Raw genomic sequence first — 18367 nt, 5'->3', positions numbered from 1 at the left:
AGACTTCATGGATTCCGAAACATGATCTACATGGAAAGACTGAAAGCTCTGTCGCTGTACTGTGTGTCCTCCAGGCTGCTGAGAGGTGACCTGTGCCTATAGAGCAGTCTCTGACCTTGCACTAATGGAAATGATGCATGTCTCCAAATCAAATGGGACAAAAGTCACTCATTCCAGAGATCTCAACCTAGCCTGTGACTTAACCAGAACATGCTGTAAAGACAGATATGTCTCCCAGAGACTGCCGCTACTCTGTAATAAACTCCCAATTCACATTAAGCAAAGCTCTGTAATGACCTTATTTAAGTGCAACTTGGACAATTGGATGGGAGACCATGAATTCACCCCTGCGGTAGCACCTATGTCCATCATGGACAGGGTCAGCCGGTGCTGATCATAGATTTGCTTTGCAAACAATCAAACTATCTAATAATGGTCAATTAAGGAACATGGGTTACTGCATGGCAAGGCTGGTAAAGGCCCTATGGCCATTAGCCTAGTAGCCTCTTATGAACCTTATATGTATCTACTGAGAGATCTGTTATAAAAGAATATAAAAAAGGACATTAAGGAGTTTTTTGGGATAATGAGTACAGTGGAAAAAAAATAATGACAAAGGAATGGGGTGGTTTGGGACTCCAGAGTTGGAGGCATATCAGCTCCGATTAATTTGTTTAATTCCAGACACCGAATATATACCCATATGAAAGGACATGATAGGTATAGTGCCTAATGAGGCAACTACAGGATCATGCATGAGCTTTTGGGCAAACTTAGGAAGGAAATATAAAGAGCATTATATATAGCCTTAAATATATAAAACTAAGTATGTCTTTAAATAAAGTTATTGGAAAAATAGAATAGCACCAATAGGTTAAACTACATTGAAGAAAATGTGCTGAACATTTGAAAGAAAGTACAAAGGACTGGAATTTTGGGAGCAGATAATAAAAACAGATGGGGTAAAAGAAAGGGATGAAGCTACACATACTTCTGAGTTACTGAACTCAGATCAGTGTGCATGGAAGGTATGCTGAGCTGGTCTGCAAATAGTTGATTTTTATAATTGAGTCCAGAACAGAGATGGCAGACCAGAAAAGCCTAATAAGTATAACACATAAGGCTATATTAGATTTCAGAAGACAACTGAATAAATTAATCAGTTAAATAACAATACAGCAGATGATCAGTGGTGTGGGTATATCTTATCCATAGATATGCAACTGAATCCAGAAAATTTAGAATGTTTACATGGATATGTTTACACAAATATTTCTGTACCAATATGGGACTAAAAAAAAAATGTTCCCACGTGTTGGAAATGTGATGGTTCAGAAGGCAGTTCTTCGGAACATATTATTTGAGAATGTATGGAGTTACTTCAATACGAAATTGAATTGAGCTGTATGCTGAGTGTTACAATTGGAAGAACATTTTACCTCAGTATATAGAGGATTGTGGTGAGTTGGTATTAAAAACAGTAAAGAAATATAGCATTGCTGTCTTTAGTTTTGATACTGGCTAAGAATGACATAAATAGAAAATGGAAAATGAAGAACAAACATAATAAGAGAGGTAAAAAAGATGATTACAGAGATTTAAGATATGGCAATATGAACTTTTAAAGATCTGTACCAGAACTCCCTAATAAAAATAGGTTGCCTGGTATTCTGTAATGGAAAATGGGCCTGAAGAGGCCATTGACAAGTAACAAAGCACCTGAGACTGTTTAAAAAAATAGATTGTAATACAGGGTATGAAGTTGTTGGTCCAGTTGTTAAGAGAGTTATTTTAATGATGATAAAACAATATGGTCACCAGTTAATGCCTGATCTCAAATTATGTTTTAAAGGAGCAATGTTAAATTAATCTGGAGGTCATGACTAGATAGAATAGTTTTGTGATATATGGATTTACTGGCTTAACAATGGCAAAGTATTGAATATCAAATGTAAGTATTGATTGTCTGACATGAAGCAATTCATGTGGTAAATAAAATGTTCTCAAACAAACAAAAAAAGGAAATTCCAATTAGCTGTATGAACATCATCTTTTCATAATCACAGTACCTTTCTTTTGTGCAGTTCCATATAGCTTTGTGTGCGATTGAGCAATTTTTATCCGTTAAAACGAAGCTCAGCAGAGATGAATCCTAGATAGTTAATCAGAAACATACCATATGAAGCATACTTTTTGGAATGTCTTCTGATTATTACAAAGAAGGAACATTTTGGGCATGTCAGTCTCTTCCCATATCCTTTGTGCCAGGATCTTTACTTTTCGCAGTCTCATATTTATCATAGTCAGATAGCACCTTGGTCATAATATGCTGGGGCAAGAACAAAGCGGCAACCCCTGTTACCAAATCATTGCACATTTGTCTGTCACTAAACTGTCTGGCTACCCAGCAAATGCTATGAAAGTTCAAAAAGTTGTAGTCTAGTGTCCCTTATTTTGTTTTCACTTTCTTTTTAGATTTATTGGCTTTCCCTGTGAGAAATTGACCACACTGACTTTTTGGAGGGTAGAATCTTATAGTCTCAGCTAATTTATGTGTACTGTTTACCAGTGAAATTAGTCTCTGCTGTAGTAGAGGACTGTTTACTTCCACCATTTTTTGTATTCTCTTAAAGCTTTGGATTTGTAAGTGCTCATAGAGTGATATAACTTTTTATCTTCTGACTTGCTTAATAGGTTCTTACAGAAATCAGCCAGACTTGGACTAATATGGAGTTTGCATATGAAGATCACTATAGAACAGGCACTGTTCTGCTTAAATGTGATGAAGACCTCTTTGAAACTTTAGATGACAACCAGGTAAGCATTCTTTGTAGTGTGTACAAATGAAATTCTCTGTCTTATTCTACATGTATCATCTCAGTCATATTTTACATCTATTTTCATGTTTTATGCACTACTTTCTTAATATAATACTTTTGAAACAATATGGTTTGTAATAAGTAGGAACAATTAAGCAGGTCTGAAATGCATTGCCTACATTAGTGTTGATCACTGTTAATCAACTCTAACATGGTCAGCACTCATTGGTGGTGTTTCACAATAGTACATTCCTTGGCATTGTCTTACTCATGACAGCAGTGTTATACATTTGTCCAAGCACAGTGTCAGAGCAAAACATAAACAAATACATAAAAAATGATTGCTTATTTTTGTTTTATTCACAGTGTTGCTGCTCAACTGTCACAGCTGGCTAGTGCATGCTTACATTCCCTTCATTTTAAAATTTGAAACAACAACATGAACATTATCAGAGATAGTTATAACATTATATTGTAGATTACTTTTCAAATACATGCATCATTTAGCTTGGCTAAGTATTCTTGTGTGCAAGTCAACATACCTGAACCCCTTACATATTGATCATATCCTAAGGGTGAACAATGGTTCGGTTTTTCATTAGTACTGTGCTTATTTCTTCAGCAGTGCTTCTTTAGTGACATAAGTATCTTTTATATTCAATTTAGTAACATTTTGCCATTTCTTAGCCAGAAATACACCCCTTAAAAATGTAGTTTATGAAGGAAGCATCATATGTACTCAAGGTAGCATCTCTGTAATTATCCCTAGTTTGCAGTAATGACTGATTGAAGTCCTTCTGGGGATGTATGCCATTAAGAATACTGTAGCAAGAACTTATTATCATTCATTGGTCTTGACTAACTTTACTCAACCATGCTTCTCTGCTCAAAGGTCTGATGATCTCATCCTCCTGAAAATATAAAACATCAACATCTTGTGGAAATGTGTCTGTACAGAAAAAGGTATTGCACGCTTCCTATATTGATGCAAACACGTCTGCTATTAAGGAATGAGATGGGTCATAACATATAATGTGGCCTTGTAATGTGGGTACATCTGGTAGTTCAGTGGCCTGGATCTGTTGAGATAATTAAATGGTTTGTCCTAAGCACCCACTTGACCCTGGTCAAGGGACATTAAGCCTTATCCTTAAGCTACTACATTATGGATGTGTCCCATCCACTTGGGCTGAGCAGATACCAGACGCAGAGAAGGACACAAGATATGTTCATGCTTCCCCCTGGGTTATGGCTCTTTCTGGTTGTCTGTCACTTCATGTATAAGAGGACCCTACTAGATCCTGAGCAAATGATGATTGGCAGCCAGGGAGGCAAAAAGCAACTAAAATATTGTACATGCATTGAGTTGATCAGAGTTTAAGAAGAATCACTAAAACTGACCGCTGTCTTCCAAATAATTTGCACAGCACTAGGCGCTGCAGATCAGTTAGAATTGGTTGCATGTCTGTGATAAACTTTAACATTAGTGGCCATATGTATAAAATATAAAATAGCCATTTACAGGACAATAGTGGTAGGTCATGCCTCAAAATATTTTTGTTTCCAAGTGGTAATGATGACTTATGGTATTAGGTGGATACATATAGACTGAAATAGTAAATGTAACAAGGTCTGGCATACCTGATTACCATAACACAGATTATATCTCTGTAGGAAACTTTAATCTTTACATCATACCTTCATGTTTTTCTTCTACCCACCAACCCTCCAATATCACACATCATCTTTACCATTATGTTTTATGCATTGATCCAAAGTATGTCATTTATTTTTACGCACTTTACTTCTTTCTTCATTTAAAATCCCACCTCTTGTTTCTTTCATTTCTTTTACAAAGCTCATGATATCAGCTAAAGTTGCTTTAATCTTTGATTTCCATTTTCTCATTATTGTTTTTTTTCTTTGGCTGTTTGTCTTGCACTATTAAACCAAAACACCAAATCAAAAAATGTAATCTTCCTAATTACATCTAACATTTGTGTCCATGCATTCTGTAAGGAAACAACTTAAAATCATTCTGTAAGGGGTATTAAAAACTCAGTCAATACTGCACATTCCCAAAGTACATGCTTCTGTTTTCCTCTTTTTTTTAAACCTTTCTAGTCTCTAATGCCTACTGTCCACTTGGGGAAGATCCTTTGGAATATAATCTGTGTGTAAAGATACCTGTGTAAACACTTCCATGCAAATATCCTGAAGCCTTCTGGACTTAGTCATATACTTAGGCGCTCAACATAGGTTCATAGGTTCATAGGTTGGTACTGGGCTATCTGCCCGAAGGCATATATTTGCTACAGTTTATATCTTGCATGCCTAAAGCATTAATATGTTCATGATTTAGGGAAAAAAAATAGTTGTCAGCTTCATGTAAACTGTAGCAGATCATTGCTACAGTTTATACCCTGCCTGCAGGGAGTGCAGCAGTGCTCATGTTGTAGGTAATCTGGTAATCCTAATCACGTTTACTCTGTAGGGAGCATTAGCTTCTTCCATCTGACTCTTGCTGTTTCCCCCTCCTAGATAAACTCATTCATTTCCTTATTATCATACAAAATATTCCATAACACTGGGGTATCCTTTGCTGGGTCTGTCAAGTACAATATAGTATCTTTGTTTTATTTTATTTGAATTTGTTTTAATTGACTGGGAAAGTCTGAATAGGCAGCAGTAGTCCCTCTTCAGTGGAGGGCTGTAGAATAAAGTTCTAGGAATAAACATAACAGCTTAGTAGCCAAATAGTATACAATACACAGTCAACAGCAGAGGCCCTGGGAGAAATGCACCAGACACACGTCTTTGTAAGATGGGAAGAAACCAGAACACCCGGATGAAACCCACTCGAATGCAGGGAGGACATTCAGACTACGTACAGAAGACAGCTCAGCCGAGAATCAAACCAGAAAACCTCTTGCTGTGAGGCAAGAATGCTAACTGCAGCACCACTGCAACATAAATCACGTTAAAAGTAGCACATGACGACATGTTGAGATGTATGATTTGTAGGCATGCAATAGACATGATGAAATATAGTGAAAAATTAATAGCAGATTGCAAAAATAATGATATTGTGGATAGTATAGATGGGAAAGTAATAAAGTAAGTAGTATACCACAATACTTCCTATTTACATTCAATTAACCAAACAGCAAGAAAAGAAAAAGTAGACCACTCAGTTAAGATTGAAGTAAACATAGCAGTCAAATCTAAAACAGTAACAAAGACTCCTCCCAAACACGGCTTTAAATCACTATATATAGAAGTAACTTTATTAAAACAGAAGGTAAGCACTTTTGCAGAGTAACCTCTGCTTCATCAGACCATGACAGAACACAAAGTCTAGGTACTATTTAAAATCAAAACTCAACCAGTCACAGAAAGTTCAGCAATCATGTGATGACATTAATAAAAGCCCTTCCCAATCAATAAAAGCAGCCTACCACTTGTTAAAGACATAGCAATAAAAACAATATTCCCATCATCAAAAATAAAGATTTGTTAAACTTATTCCAAACACAGTAATAAATCATAAAAAAACATCGAGCTGTCACTATATGTTGCTTCAAACCTGACTATAAACATAGATAAATGCATTAAATGTAGACGAGGAAAGAATATCAAGAACTTGCTTAAATGAACAGGTATAACAAAAAATATAAAAACTAATAAATGTCATGCATAAGCCCTGCACACACTAAAAGCAGCATCACAAACATTTAGACCTATTAAAACTAGATACGCAGTTGTATACATGCAGCAAAGAAAAAAATAATATTCTAATGGAAAACTAAGATAGAAACAAAAGCTACATACAAGTTTGTATCAAATGCTTTTGTATAACAAATAAAAAGAGAACACTACACACCAGTTTGAAAAAGGCACAAAACAGAAAAAAAATTATGTATCAAGACCTATCAGTATCGCAATGGTCTTTTCTTTAAAACAGTTTTAAGGGAGACCCTCTCATTTAAACCTAGTTCAGCATGTGTTTTCAGCAGTAAAGTCCATCTCTTTTCACATACTTTAATTCTGTTCTTCTTATCAAATTCCCTAGGATTGTGACTCATTAACTCTAACACAAAAAAACTTGAAGTAATGGCTAGTTCCTTTCAACATGATGTTCTTGGCTAAAGCACTAGTGTTTTTACATTGGGCTATATCATTCAGGTGTTCCAAACTTATATCCTTAAACAACCCACTGGTCTTCCCAATGTAGAAGACACTGCATGTGCAACAGGTAGCAAAATATACAAGGTCCTTGCTTGTATAATCAGAGTAAAAGTCTAAATTGATGGTGCTACCAGAAATATTATGTGTAAACGAGGTACATGTAAAGATGTAATTACAAGCATTACAATTATGGCATCTAAAGGTCCCCTTCCTTTCTGACTCTGGTATCATATAGGTGTTGTAGTTCCTATAGCATAATTGCCTTTTTAGGGACAAATTATTTCTAAAGTAGAACTTCGGTTCAGAGTCAATGACGTGTCTAACCTCAGAATCTGCTAGTAAACTAGGCCAATTCTTCCCCAGCATGTCGCAGACTAGCCCAACATCACTGGAATATGTGAATGTAAATTTGTTGATAACACAATGCTGTGAAGGTGTAGAATTATCATGTCTATGTTCAGCTCTCCTTGAAAAATAAAGTTTACGGAAGTGTATAACAAGAAGATGGAATACAAACACAATACCAACTTTGGAAGACTTCTACAGCCTACTGAAGACCACAGCATTATTGGAAATTAAAATTAAAGAAATAAGAATTTATCCAAAGCCATTTATCAACAACCCTTGCAGAAAAGTCTTATTGTTGGTTAACACTGTGCAATAATTGATCAGACACTCTGATAATGGATTGGACATACTTGTACAGTAACTGTATACATTAAGATCTGTTATAGTGTCAGGTTAATGTAAATAGTGTATATAGTTATTTAAGATGTTATGTATAAATACTATGGAATTCATTCAAATGTATTTGAAAAATAAAAAAAATCTTTGAGAAAAAAAAAAGGTTTACCTAAGGGTAAGGTTGTAGTGGCACATTCTTCTACAATAGACTGACTGTAACCCCTCTCCACAAAATCTCTTTTTAGTTATTCAAAGGTTAACTGCAGATGTCATCTTTGTTATTTAACCTCATTACTCTTAAAAGCTGGCCTTTCAAGATATTCTGCATAATATGACATGGATCCATACTACTACTCAGTATCAGAGTGTTCTTTTTACAGGGTTTCTTGTATATATGTATTGAAATATCATGCAGATCTTGTCTGCATACAGAGATATCTAAGAATTCCAAAGATTCTCTAGAAACCTTATAGCTAAACCTTAAAAAACAGTTGTGTTGTGTAGAAAGTCAACTAATGCCTTAAACACTTGTTCATTATCTTTCCACACAATAAATATGTCATCCATAAAACGCCTATAAAATCCAGTAGAGGAAGAAAATGTATTACCATTCAAGACCAGACGATTTTCCCAGTTTGTAAGGACCCAGTTGGCATAGCTGTTAGCACATGCAGTGCCCATAGCAACACCAGTTTTCTGTAGATAAAAGTTGTTTTTAAAAATAAAGACATTCTACACAGCACAACTGATTTTTTGAGGTTTAGCTATAAGGTTTCTAGAGAATCTTTGGAGTTATTAGATATCTCTGTATGTTAGATATCTCTGTATGCAGACAAGATCAACATGGTATTTCAACATGTATATACAAGAAACCCTGTAAAAAGAACACTCTGTTGCTGAGTCCATGTCAAGTTACGCAGAATATCTTGAAAAAACAGTTTTTAAGAGTAATGAGGTTACATAACAAAGATGATCTGCAGATAGCCTTTGAATAATTAAGGAGAGATTTTATGGAGAGGGGGTATAGTCCATAAAAAGACAATTATGTTATAGGAACTACAACATCTCTGTGATACCCAAGTCAGAAAGGAAGGCGACCTTTAGATGCCATAATTGTAAGGCTTGTGATTACATCTTTACATGTACCTCGTCTACACATAATATTTCTGATGTCCCCATCAATTCAGACTTTTACGCTGATTGTAAAAGCAAGGACCTTGTATATTTTGCTACCTGTTGCACATGCAGTGCCTTCTATACTGGGAAGACCAATAGGTTGTTTAAGGACTGGATTTTGGAACACCTGAATGATATAACCCAATGTAAAAACACTAGTGCTTTAGCCAAGAACATTATGTTGAAAGGAACTAGCCATTACTTCACGTTTTTTGTGTTAGAGTTAATGAGTCACAATCCTAGGGAATTTGATAAAAAGAACAGAATTGAAGTATGTGAAAAGAAACGGATTTTACTGCTGAAAGCATATATTGAACTAGGTTTAAACGAGAGGGTCTCCCTTAAATCTCTTTTTAAAGAAAAGACCATTGCAACACTGATAGGTCTTGATACATAATTTTTTTCTGTTTTGTTCATTGTTCAAACTGGTGTGTAGTGTTCTCTTTTTATTTGTTATACAAGAGCATTTGATATAAACTTTTATGTAGCTTTTGTTTCTATCTTAGTTTTCCATTAGAATATTATCTTTTTTTCTTTGCTGCATGTATACTACTGCATATCTAGTTTTAATAGGTCTAAATGTTTGTGATGTTGCGTTTAGTGAGTGTGCAGAACTTATACATGACATTTATTTTATTTTTTTTTTTTTTGTTACACCTGTACATTTAAGCAAATTCCTGATATTCTTTTTGCTTCTACATTTAATGGATTTAGCTATGTTTATGGTCAGGTTTGAGGCAACATATAGAGACTGCTTGATGTTTTTTATGATTTATTACTGTGTTTGGAGTAAGTTTAACAAATCTTTATATTTGATGATGATGGGAATATTGTTTTTATTTCTATGTCTTTAACAAATGTTAGGCTGCTTTTATTGATTGGGAGAGGTTTTTATTAATGTCATCACATGATTGCTGAACTTTCTGTGATTGGTTGAGTTTTGATTTTAAATCGTACCCAGATTTTGTGTTCTGTCATGGTCTGATGAAGTAGTGGTTACTCTGTGAAATGCTTACCTTCTGTTTTAAAGTTACTTCTGCATATAGTGATTTAAAGCCGTGTTTGGGAAGAGCTTTCGTTACTGTTTTACATTCAGTTAAGACTGATAATGTTTTTATTTTAGCATCATATTAATGATTGGCTGAAACAGTGACCACTGTGGAGATTCATCAAAAAAGCATAATGATGTAAAGGAAACAATGGTAATTATGGTGGTAAGTACAGGCTGTGCTAGAGACAGGAGTAGAAGAATATTGTACAGAAAAGTGAGGTTATTGTGGAAGCAGATAAAACATGGTGAAAAAAGTGGGAGGCTTCTTGAGATAAAGAATAGGAATGAAGGGGGAAATGACCCAGGGTTATACATGAGCAGATCCAAGCATTTATGTAGTATAGTTTTAGAAGAGGTTTACATTTTTGTAGATTTGGATGTTGTATAATGAGGGCTTGGATAGAGTTCCAAATGTTGCCAATGTAGTGTGAGTTTTGTGAGTTCTCTGTCCAGTTGTTTGTTTTAGTTAGGCTAAGAAGTTGTTCAGTGACCCATTGAGACATACATGGGGAGTAGGTTTTGAACAACGTTTTGTAGTTCTAGACCATTTTGAGATCTGTGAATACTTTTAAGGACTTCTACCTCCTGGGTAAGGGATAGGTAGTATTAGTTCATACCAGTGAAGCTGTGATAAGGTTGTTCAATGATGTGATTTAGCATTGTAGTTTTCAGTGAATTGTGTGATTTTTACCTACATTGTCACAATTTCGTTTTGAGGGTGAGATGGAGGTTAGTGAAAATAATGGTAGTGGATAGCAGAGAGGGTAGGGGAATGTGAAAGCTGTGTTTTTTTCCTGAATAATCAGTTGAGTAGTGTTTACTATGGTATAGTAGTCACCATTTTAGTGGCTTTTTTATTGCTTGATGCATATAGCTGTCAAAGTTGCAAGATGCCTACTGAAATGGGTACATGTTGGGGAGTGTTCTTGTTTTCCATTTTACAGGCTGAAAGCTGTTAGAGATGTAGTTGTGGAATGAGATTAGGATTGTGTTGTCAAGGTAGAGAGAGAAAAAGTCTGGCAAGGAGAATCTAATGGGATACAGTGTTGAATGTCTTTAATGAGTCCAGAAAGCATGAGCCTACAAAGTTTCCAGAACCTGTATTGTTGCTAACTGGGTTGGTGAAAGTGAGAAGAGCAGTGATAGTGCTTTGTTAAGGATGGAAGCCGTGTTGTGTTAGGGAGGAGATATTTAGTCACATGTTGAAAGAGTTTTGTTTTGATTCAGTTTTCAAGAATTTTGGAGAATGGTGACTAACACTATGGGCCAAATAATTAGAGAATTTATTGGAAGTGTCTTAATTATTGCATGAGAACTTTTTTTCAGATGTTGGAGCATACTTTCATTGGATTGACCTATTTATCAAGATTAAGGCAGGGTATGCTTGAGAGTCCATTGCCATGCTCATGCAGTAAGAAGTGGGATTATCTACAGCAAGATCTGTGGGGGTATGTTTACTGAGTAGTTTCTTGATGTTGGTGGTGGGAACAGGGTTGGTATGGAAATAGGAGATGTCAGTAGACTGTTCCTGGAGAATTGAGAGGGGCCTGAACAGATCGCTGCTGATAAGAGAGATGACTGGTAGAATAAAGAGGTTATTGAACTTGCTTGCTATTAGATCACTAGTGTTTGCAGTGGTAGGAGTAGGCTGTGATGGTTAGCTTAGGTTTAGTAGATTTTATGGTAGCCCAGGATTGTTTAGGGTTATTGGTATGAGTAACTTGGAGTTTGTTGTAGTGCTTTTTTGTCAGCTTTGATTTTTTTTTGTGTAATATTTCTAAACAGTATTGCTGCATAACAGTTTGAGTTTTATTTAGAAGCCATGCTTTCCACACTTTATTTCTTAGCCTCATAAGTTGGTTGGTGACATTGAATAGCCATGGAGGATGGTTGAACCTAACTCTTTTGTATCTGATTGGAGGGACTTGGTTTAGGATTTTGAGAATGCTGAAATAAGCAAAGACATCATCCAGGGGTAGACTTTTAGAGGCTGTCAACTGCAGAGCTTAAGGATTTTAGGGAAGTATTTTTTTTTTTTGTCAAAGTTAGAATGATTGTAAATTGCATTTAAGTAGCGGAGTTTAGTAGAATGGCTGAATAATCTTCTTAAGAAGGTTGGCAGGGGATTACTTAAAGAGTTTGGTAGGTTTCTAGCAGCAATTAGTTTATTTGGTTCTGATATTAGGACCCAGTCCAAGATCGACACTCATTTGGAGGATTTACTGTGCCTTTTTGGAGATTTAATTAGTTGAGTGGAATTACAGAGGTTGATGGCAGATGTAGGGTGCTTAGAAGAGATAGGGGACCAGTCTTTGTTTAGGTTTCCTAGGATTATGACATGTTCATCATTAAGTCATTGTTGCAGTAGCTTAAGATGGAGCAGATGTATCTGCCAAAGACTGGACAACTGGCCAGCTTCCATAGCTTTAGGGCACCATCCACCTGCCCTACCTGCTGTAGAGTTTGAGGAGAGTGGTATAGAGACAGTAGCTGATGTTGTCGTTTTTGCCCATTTCTCATCTGATGGATCTCTGATTTGATTTTGGATCCATCCGCTGCCACTTCAGTAGACTTTAGCCTCCATACTCTTGGTCCTGCCCTTACCCATAATCTTCTTCTTCTTAGTTACCTCGATCTCATTTGCTGCTTCAGCGAGAGGATGTGGTCACTATTAGCTCAAGCAGGTCGTAGTGGTTAAGTACTATGTTGATACTTTGTGGCTAATCTGTCTCACGATTTCTTCCTCCCTTTTATATATATATATATATATATATATGCATATATATATATATATATATATATATATATATATATATATATATATATATATATATATATATATATATATATATATATATATATATATGTATGTATATATATATATATATATATATATATATATATATATATATATATATATATTTATATATATCTATATATGTATATATATATATATGTATAGATATATATATATATATATATATGTATATGTATATATATATATATATATATATGCATATAAAGTCATTTCATTTTACTCTTTTTCTCTGAAGACTTTAGTTCTCTTTATTCTTGGTAGAGTAGTGTTGGGCTTTGTGCCGTTAGTTTCACTGGTTTGCTACCTGTTGGTAATTCTCAATTACCACTGCTGGTATTAGGCTATCATAGTTTTACCTTTGAGTATTCCTCCTACCGTTGCTAGTATTATTTGCCTGATTCCGTTATGTTTTTCTGCTGGTTGTTCCTGTTTTTGTCATGTCCGAGGAGCCAACTGGTTTTAAGAAGTGCTTCCCATGCAGGCACAAAACTCCAAACTTGGATAAGCATTCTGAGTGCATTTATTGTCTGGGACTGGGACAGCAAAATATTGAATGTAACATTTGTGCTAGTTTTAACCACAGGGCTCTGGTAGAAAGGAACAATATGTTGAATTTGAAAGGTCTCCTTCCTTCATCATCGTCTTCTGTCTCTGAAGTGCCATCCTGGTCTAGAAAAATCTTCAGGAGAGGCAGTGGACAAAAGCAAGCAATTAAGGAAACAGTGTACTGATTGCTCTCCTCCATCAGCTTCTTTGGACTAAGCTCTATCCTAGAAAATCTCTAAAATGTCAGCTCCACCAACTTATTTGGGTCTGACTCCAACCAAATGTAAATCCTTTGATTCGGCCTGGTCAAAATCTAAATCACCTCAACCTTCAGCCAAATTTTCGCCAGTGATTTCAAGCATGCACTTCCTTTTCTTGCAGTTCACATCTCAAAGGATATCCCATCCATCTTCACCATCTTTTTCCCACAGCTCATATAGGAGCCTTTAAAGAAATATAGTGGTTTTGATGATGAGAAAGTTTATTAGAACCCAGATTCAGTTGGGTGTCATTCTAGCTTCATCTCTCATTGGATCTATGAGCCTGCCAACTGCACAACCCCAACATTTGACGCCTATTCAAATCCATCTGGTGGTTTCAGAGATTTCATACCTGAGACTTCCAAGCTTGTTTGTTTAGGATCTGAAAACCTGGACTTCTATGACTCCGACAAATTTTCTGACCCAGATGAGTCCAACTTTGGCAGATTCAGAAGGGTCTGGGAGCCATAGCATCAGCACCAGATCTGTTGGTGCTAGACAACTTGGTTCTGACCCCTGCATTAAGACTGGAGCCTGTGAGGACTGGGCTCTGTCCTGCACAGGCTTCTGTGCATCCTGTGCACTTGAGACTGGGTTCTCCCATGGCTTCAACTTTAGATGTAATAGAGAGAGGTTTTTCCACCTCAGTGGAAAAGATATCCTTACTCCCCTTGGGTCCACCCCACCCTCAACTGTCTGTTGTGGACACTGGGTCTTTTCATCCTGTAAAAACTACTGTAAGTGAAAAAACAACAAACTGCAAATCTAAAAACACGCCAAAGAAAGCTCGAACTACTGCAGAATGAAACTAAAAAACTATTTTTTGAAGCACTTTTCATCCCCCCGTAATTGAGGGACTTCTTCAGATAAAAGACAAGTAATAAAATCAGTTTAAATAATCAACTAATAAAGTCATGTGTATACATAACCCAATAAGAACTTACTTCCTGAAAACCTTCTCATTAATATTTCTTCAGAGCTTCTCAATAAAATATTTATATTAAAAGCTTGCTCCAGTAAATCAATTAACTATTTATAGCTTCCACCTTAAAAAGTATATATAAATAAAATTACATTTTTTATATTTTTATAATTATTCTATGTTGTTGTTGTGTCTTTCGGCTTTTCCTGGTTAGGGGTCACCACAGCTGAACTCCGGTCCGCTAATGATTGGTAGTTGATTTTTACGTGCCAAGTTACCAGCCCTGACACACAACCTTCAACGAAGGTACGTCCATTCACCCATGTCTAAACTCAGAAACTAACTGGACAGCGTCTTACTGTGAGGCGACAACGCTTCCGCAGCACCACCACCATGGATCTGATCATATAAATTTCAACATATATGAAAATGAGTTGATAAAACTAAATACCAAAGCATAAATATGCTTAAATGCATGACAAACAAGAAATAAATACATAAACAAACCCCACACACATAAACCATTTATATGTGTTTGTGTATGTTTCAAACTAATCTTTATAATACCATTTCACATAAGTAACGTTCAAGCCTGGAAATTGGCAAGCACTCATACAAAGTTGCCAACAAAGCTCCAGTCTTTCCAACAGGAGTGATTCAGGGCCCTCTCTCCCATCCGAAACAATGCAATCTTTAGCTCTAAACTTAAACCTGTGGACGGGGTGGGCTGTAATATGATGGGCAAGGGCAGTCTCCTGTTTCAACCTACTAATATGGTATAGTTATTCATAGACCCGCTCTCTCAACCTTCTATCTGTTTTACCAATATAGAAGGCCGGGCACTGTTGACACTGTGCCACATATACTACTGCCCTAGTTTGACAATTAAATTTAAAATAAGTGTGATATTCTTGCCGTGTAAGCATAAAGCCTTGTCCAGTATCCATGTACTTGCAGTAATTGCACATGTTATATTTAAACATGCCATTCCTCAAACTAAAAATCTATGATTCCACTGCAGTAGGCTTTTTAAATTCTGCCCTCATTGGAAAACTATTTTAGGTGTATTCTGTAACTTTTGTCTAGTCTTTTCATCCTGTCACATTGGCACAGCCAACCTGGTCAAGCCTTGAGACTGTCCTGTTTCAGGACTCTGCTGGCACTTCTAAGTCCTCTCCAGAGCCTCCCACTGAAGAGCACCGTCAGAAGCAGACATACAAGAGGAGACACTTAGACTCTCCACAGGAGTCTTTAACTAAAGACACTGCTAGGCTTTTGCTAGGCTTGGCAGGATCTGGATGTCACATCACCCATCCCCAAATGCCCTGACAAATATGAATCAAAATAAGAATAATGGTATCAAATATCCAGGCTTCAGGTAAAAAAACGCTTTATTGTAAGAAAAAAGTAAGCGCTTTCATGAACATATAGATCACACCATTATTCTTATTTTGATTCTTTCTACAGTTGTTTCTGGCATCGAATAGTACTCTTTGGTCCTGTTTTTGTTGTATTACACAGCCCTGACAAATATCTTGTTGCACTCAAGGATACAGTTTATTGAAGCAAGAGTCCCCCTTGCTAAGGTGGCTGCAGCAGCTACTAAAAAAGAGCTTGCAGAACAGAGTTCTTCTGTCCATCACCCTAAGATAGTCTCCAGGGCATTGGGCAGATTTTGGAAGTGTGCCTACATCTCAGTAACCTTTGCCATTTGGTCTCTGAATTATCTGGCACAATGTTATGAGATACTCAGAGGGAACTGATAAGAGATCAGAATGAACATTCAGTGAATGCACATGAATGTAATAGAGAGACAGGAACTGTTTCTGCTAATTCTTCACAATTAGCTGGTCCAGCAACTCAAAATTTGTCAGCAACCGATGAAAACAGCAATTCGGCTGAGGATTTTCAAATGGCACCTATTCCTGTGCTTCTTAATTTACTAGAGAGGGTGGAGATACGACAGAGAGAACCCTGGAAAGGCCGGCTGCAACAAAGAGGAGGCAAAAATGGAGGAAGAAGAAAATACAATGGTCCACAAACATGCAGCCGCTCGGGCCATCAAAACTGTCAGGTTTGAATGTTACAAGTATAGTCAACTTATCTAGACTTTTTTAAATTGTGAAGATAAGATAAGCTTTTACAGAAAGGGCTTCAATTTATTCCGTCAAATGTAGACACCATTACCAAAGCCCTGACTGACCTGAAAGTGTTTACAAGGAGTCCAAATTTCAAATTAATATTTAAAGACTCCCCATTAGCTTCTAGTCAAACTTGTAAAAAGTCAAGTACATTTATACCGAATAGTTATCCAATAATTACTGCATTTGAAAATATTTGTGAGCAAGAATTATGTTTGTTATATGAACAAAAAGAAAAGAATAAGTTTTATAATTTGACTCATAGTGAGCATGATGCACTTGAAGGGTTGCAAAATAGTAATTATATGTAATTAAACAAGCTGATAAGGGTGGCTCTATTGTAATAATGGATAAGGCTGATTATGTTTCCTGTATGAATGAATTCCTGGCAGATGAGAGGACCTTTATTAAGACTAACATGCTAGAAGTTAAGAAATGTGTCGGATGTGAACATAATTAAATATGAGATTATATATGCAGTTGACAAATGACATATCTCTTGATTTGTTTAATTATTTCACTGTGCCATATCTAGTTGTGCCTGTGTTGTATGGATTACCAAAGTTGCATAAATCTCTAACCCCCCCATTAGACCAATAGCATCAGAAAGTGAATGGGTGACAGAACCAACCTCAATTTACTTACAATCTGTTTTAAGCAAATATTTAACTAAATATAAATTCATTATTTACAGTCTTTCCAAATGACTATGTCACTGAGGCCATATGTGATGTTCTCTGCCATTTTACAAACATGCATTCCAGGGAAACAGATAACATCTGTAAACTTTTAAAAGTAGTTTTGATTAGTAATATATTTATAATTGAGAATCAATCATTCTTACAACATTCTGATGTAGTTATGGGCACCGCAATATTTAATACTTATGCTAACTTAGTAGTAAATCAGTATTAAATCAATGGGAAAACAAGTTCATTTTTAGTGAAAAAAGTAGGTTCAGTTCAAAGCTATTGTTCTAGTAATGGTTTGTCGATGACTGCTTCTTAATTTGGGAAGGTGATTATTCAGAGCTTGAAAATTTTGGAGAGTATCTTGATAATACAATGACTTTTCTTAAGTTTAAACTTAATTATTCAGATTGGAGAAATGTACAGGAAGTACTAGTATTTTGAAAAAAGAAGTTCATGCTGTTATACACATAGGGAAAGTATGCGTGCACCGCATATTTTCAAGAGCATAGTGAGAGGGTAGTTATTAAGGGTTAGCAGGTTAAATACTGATGAAGAGAAGTGTAGGGAACAAATGAATGAAACTGTTCAGTAGTTTAGAGAGAGGTTATGTAGATAAAATCTTGAAAGAAACTGTGCATGAGATAATTATGGATAGAGATGGGTCAGCAAAACCTTTCTTTAGGGAAAGTGTATCCCAAGATAGTGGTCGCAATAGACAATCGCAAGGAAATAGTTTAAGATGTATTACTACATACAGTAGGAGAACGAATGAGGTTAGAAAGATTATTTCCAGAAATTGAGCATGTTAGAAATTATGCCAGAATTAAAACAATTAATTGGAAATGGACCGAATTTCACATATAGAAACTGTCAGAATTTGAGAAAAAGACTGTGTTATAAGGATTTGAATTTAAATGAGTATAAAGCATTGAAGAATAAATGTGGTACTTATCCATTTCATAGTTGTAGTTACTGTAAATCTATTGAAGTTGGCAATACTTTTAGGCACCCGAGAACAAAGAAGGAATATGTATTTAAATGGTACGCCACCTGTAATACTATGAATATAG

The 18367-nt window shown here is 35.9% G+C and overlaps 1 protein-coding gene across 1 annotated transcript in view; it reads left to right on the top strand.

The window, feature by feature from the left end:
• DNAH11 (dynein axonemal heavy chain 11) overlaps positions 1-18367 on the top strand; it is a 4606558-nt gene that overhangs the window by 1202366 nt on the left and 3385825 nt on the right. Inside the window, exon 25 of the mRNA XM_044065542.1 lies at positions 2695-2817. Coding sequence (XP_043921477.1) covers positions 2695-2817 — 123 coding nt within the window. The remainder of the gene's footprint in view (positions 1-2694; positions 2818-18367) is intronic.

This window comes from Protopterus annectens, chromosome 3.part0, assembly GCF_019279795.1.
Source record: "Protopterus annectens isolate FY-2018-M chromosome 3.part0, PAN1.0, whole genome shotgun sequence".
Classification (NCBI taxonomy): domain Eukaryota; kingdom Metazoa; phylum Chordata; order Ceratodontiformes; family Protopteridae; genus Protopterus; species Protopterus annectens.
The sequence above is the reverse complement of the archived record's forward strand: the minus strand, read 5'-3'. Positions and strand labels throughout refer to the sequence as shown.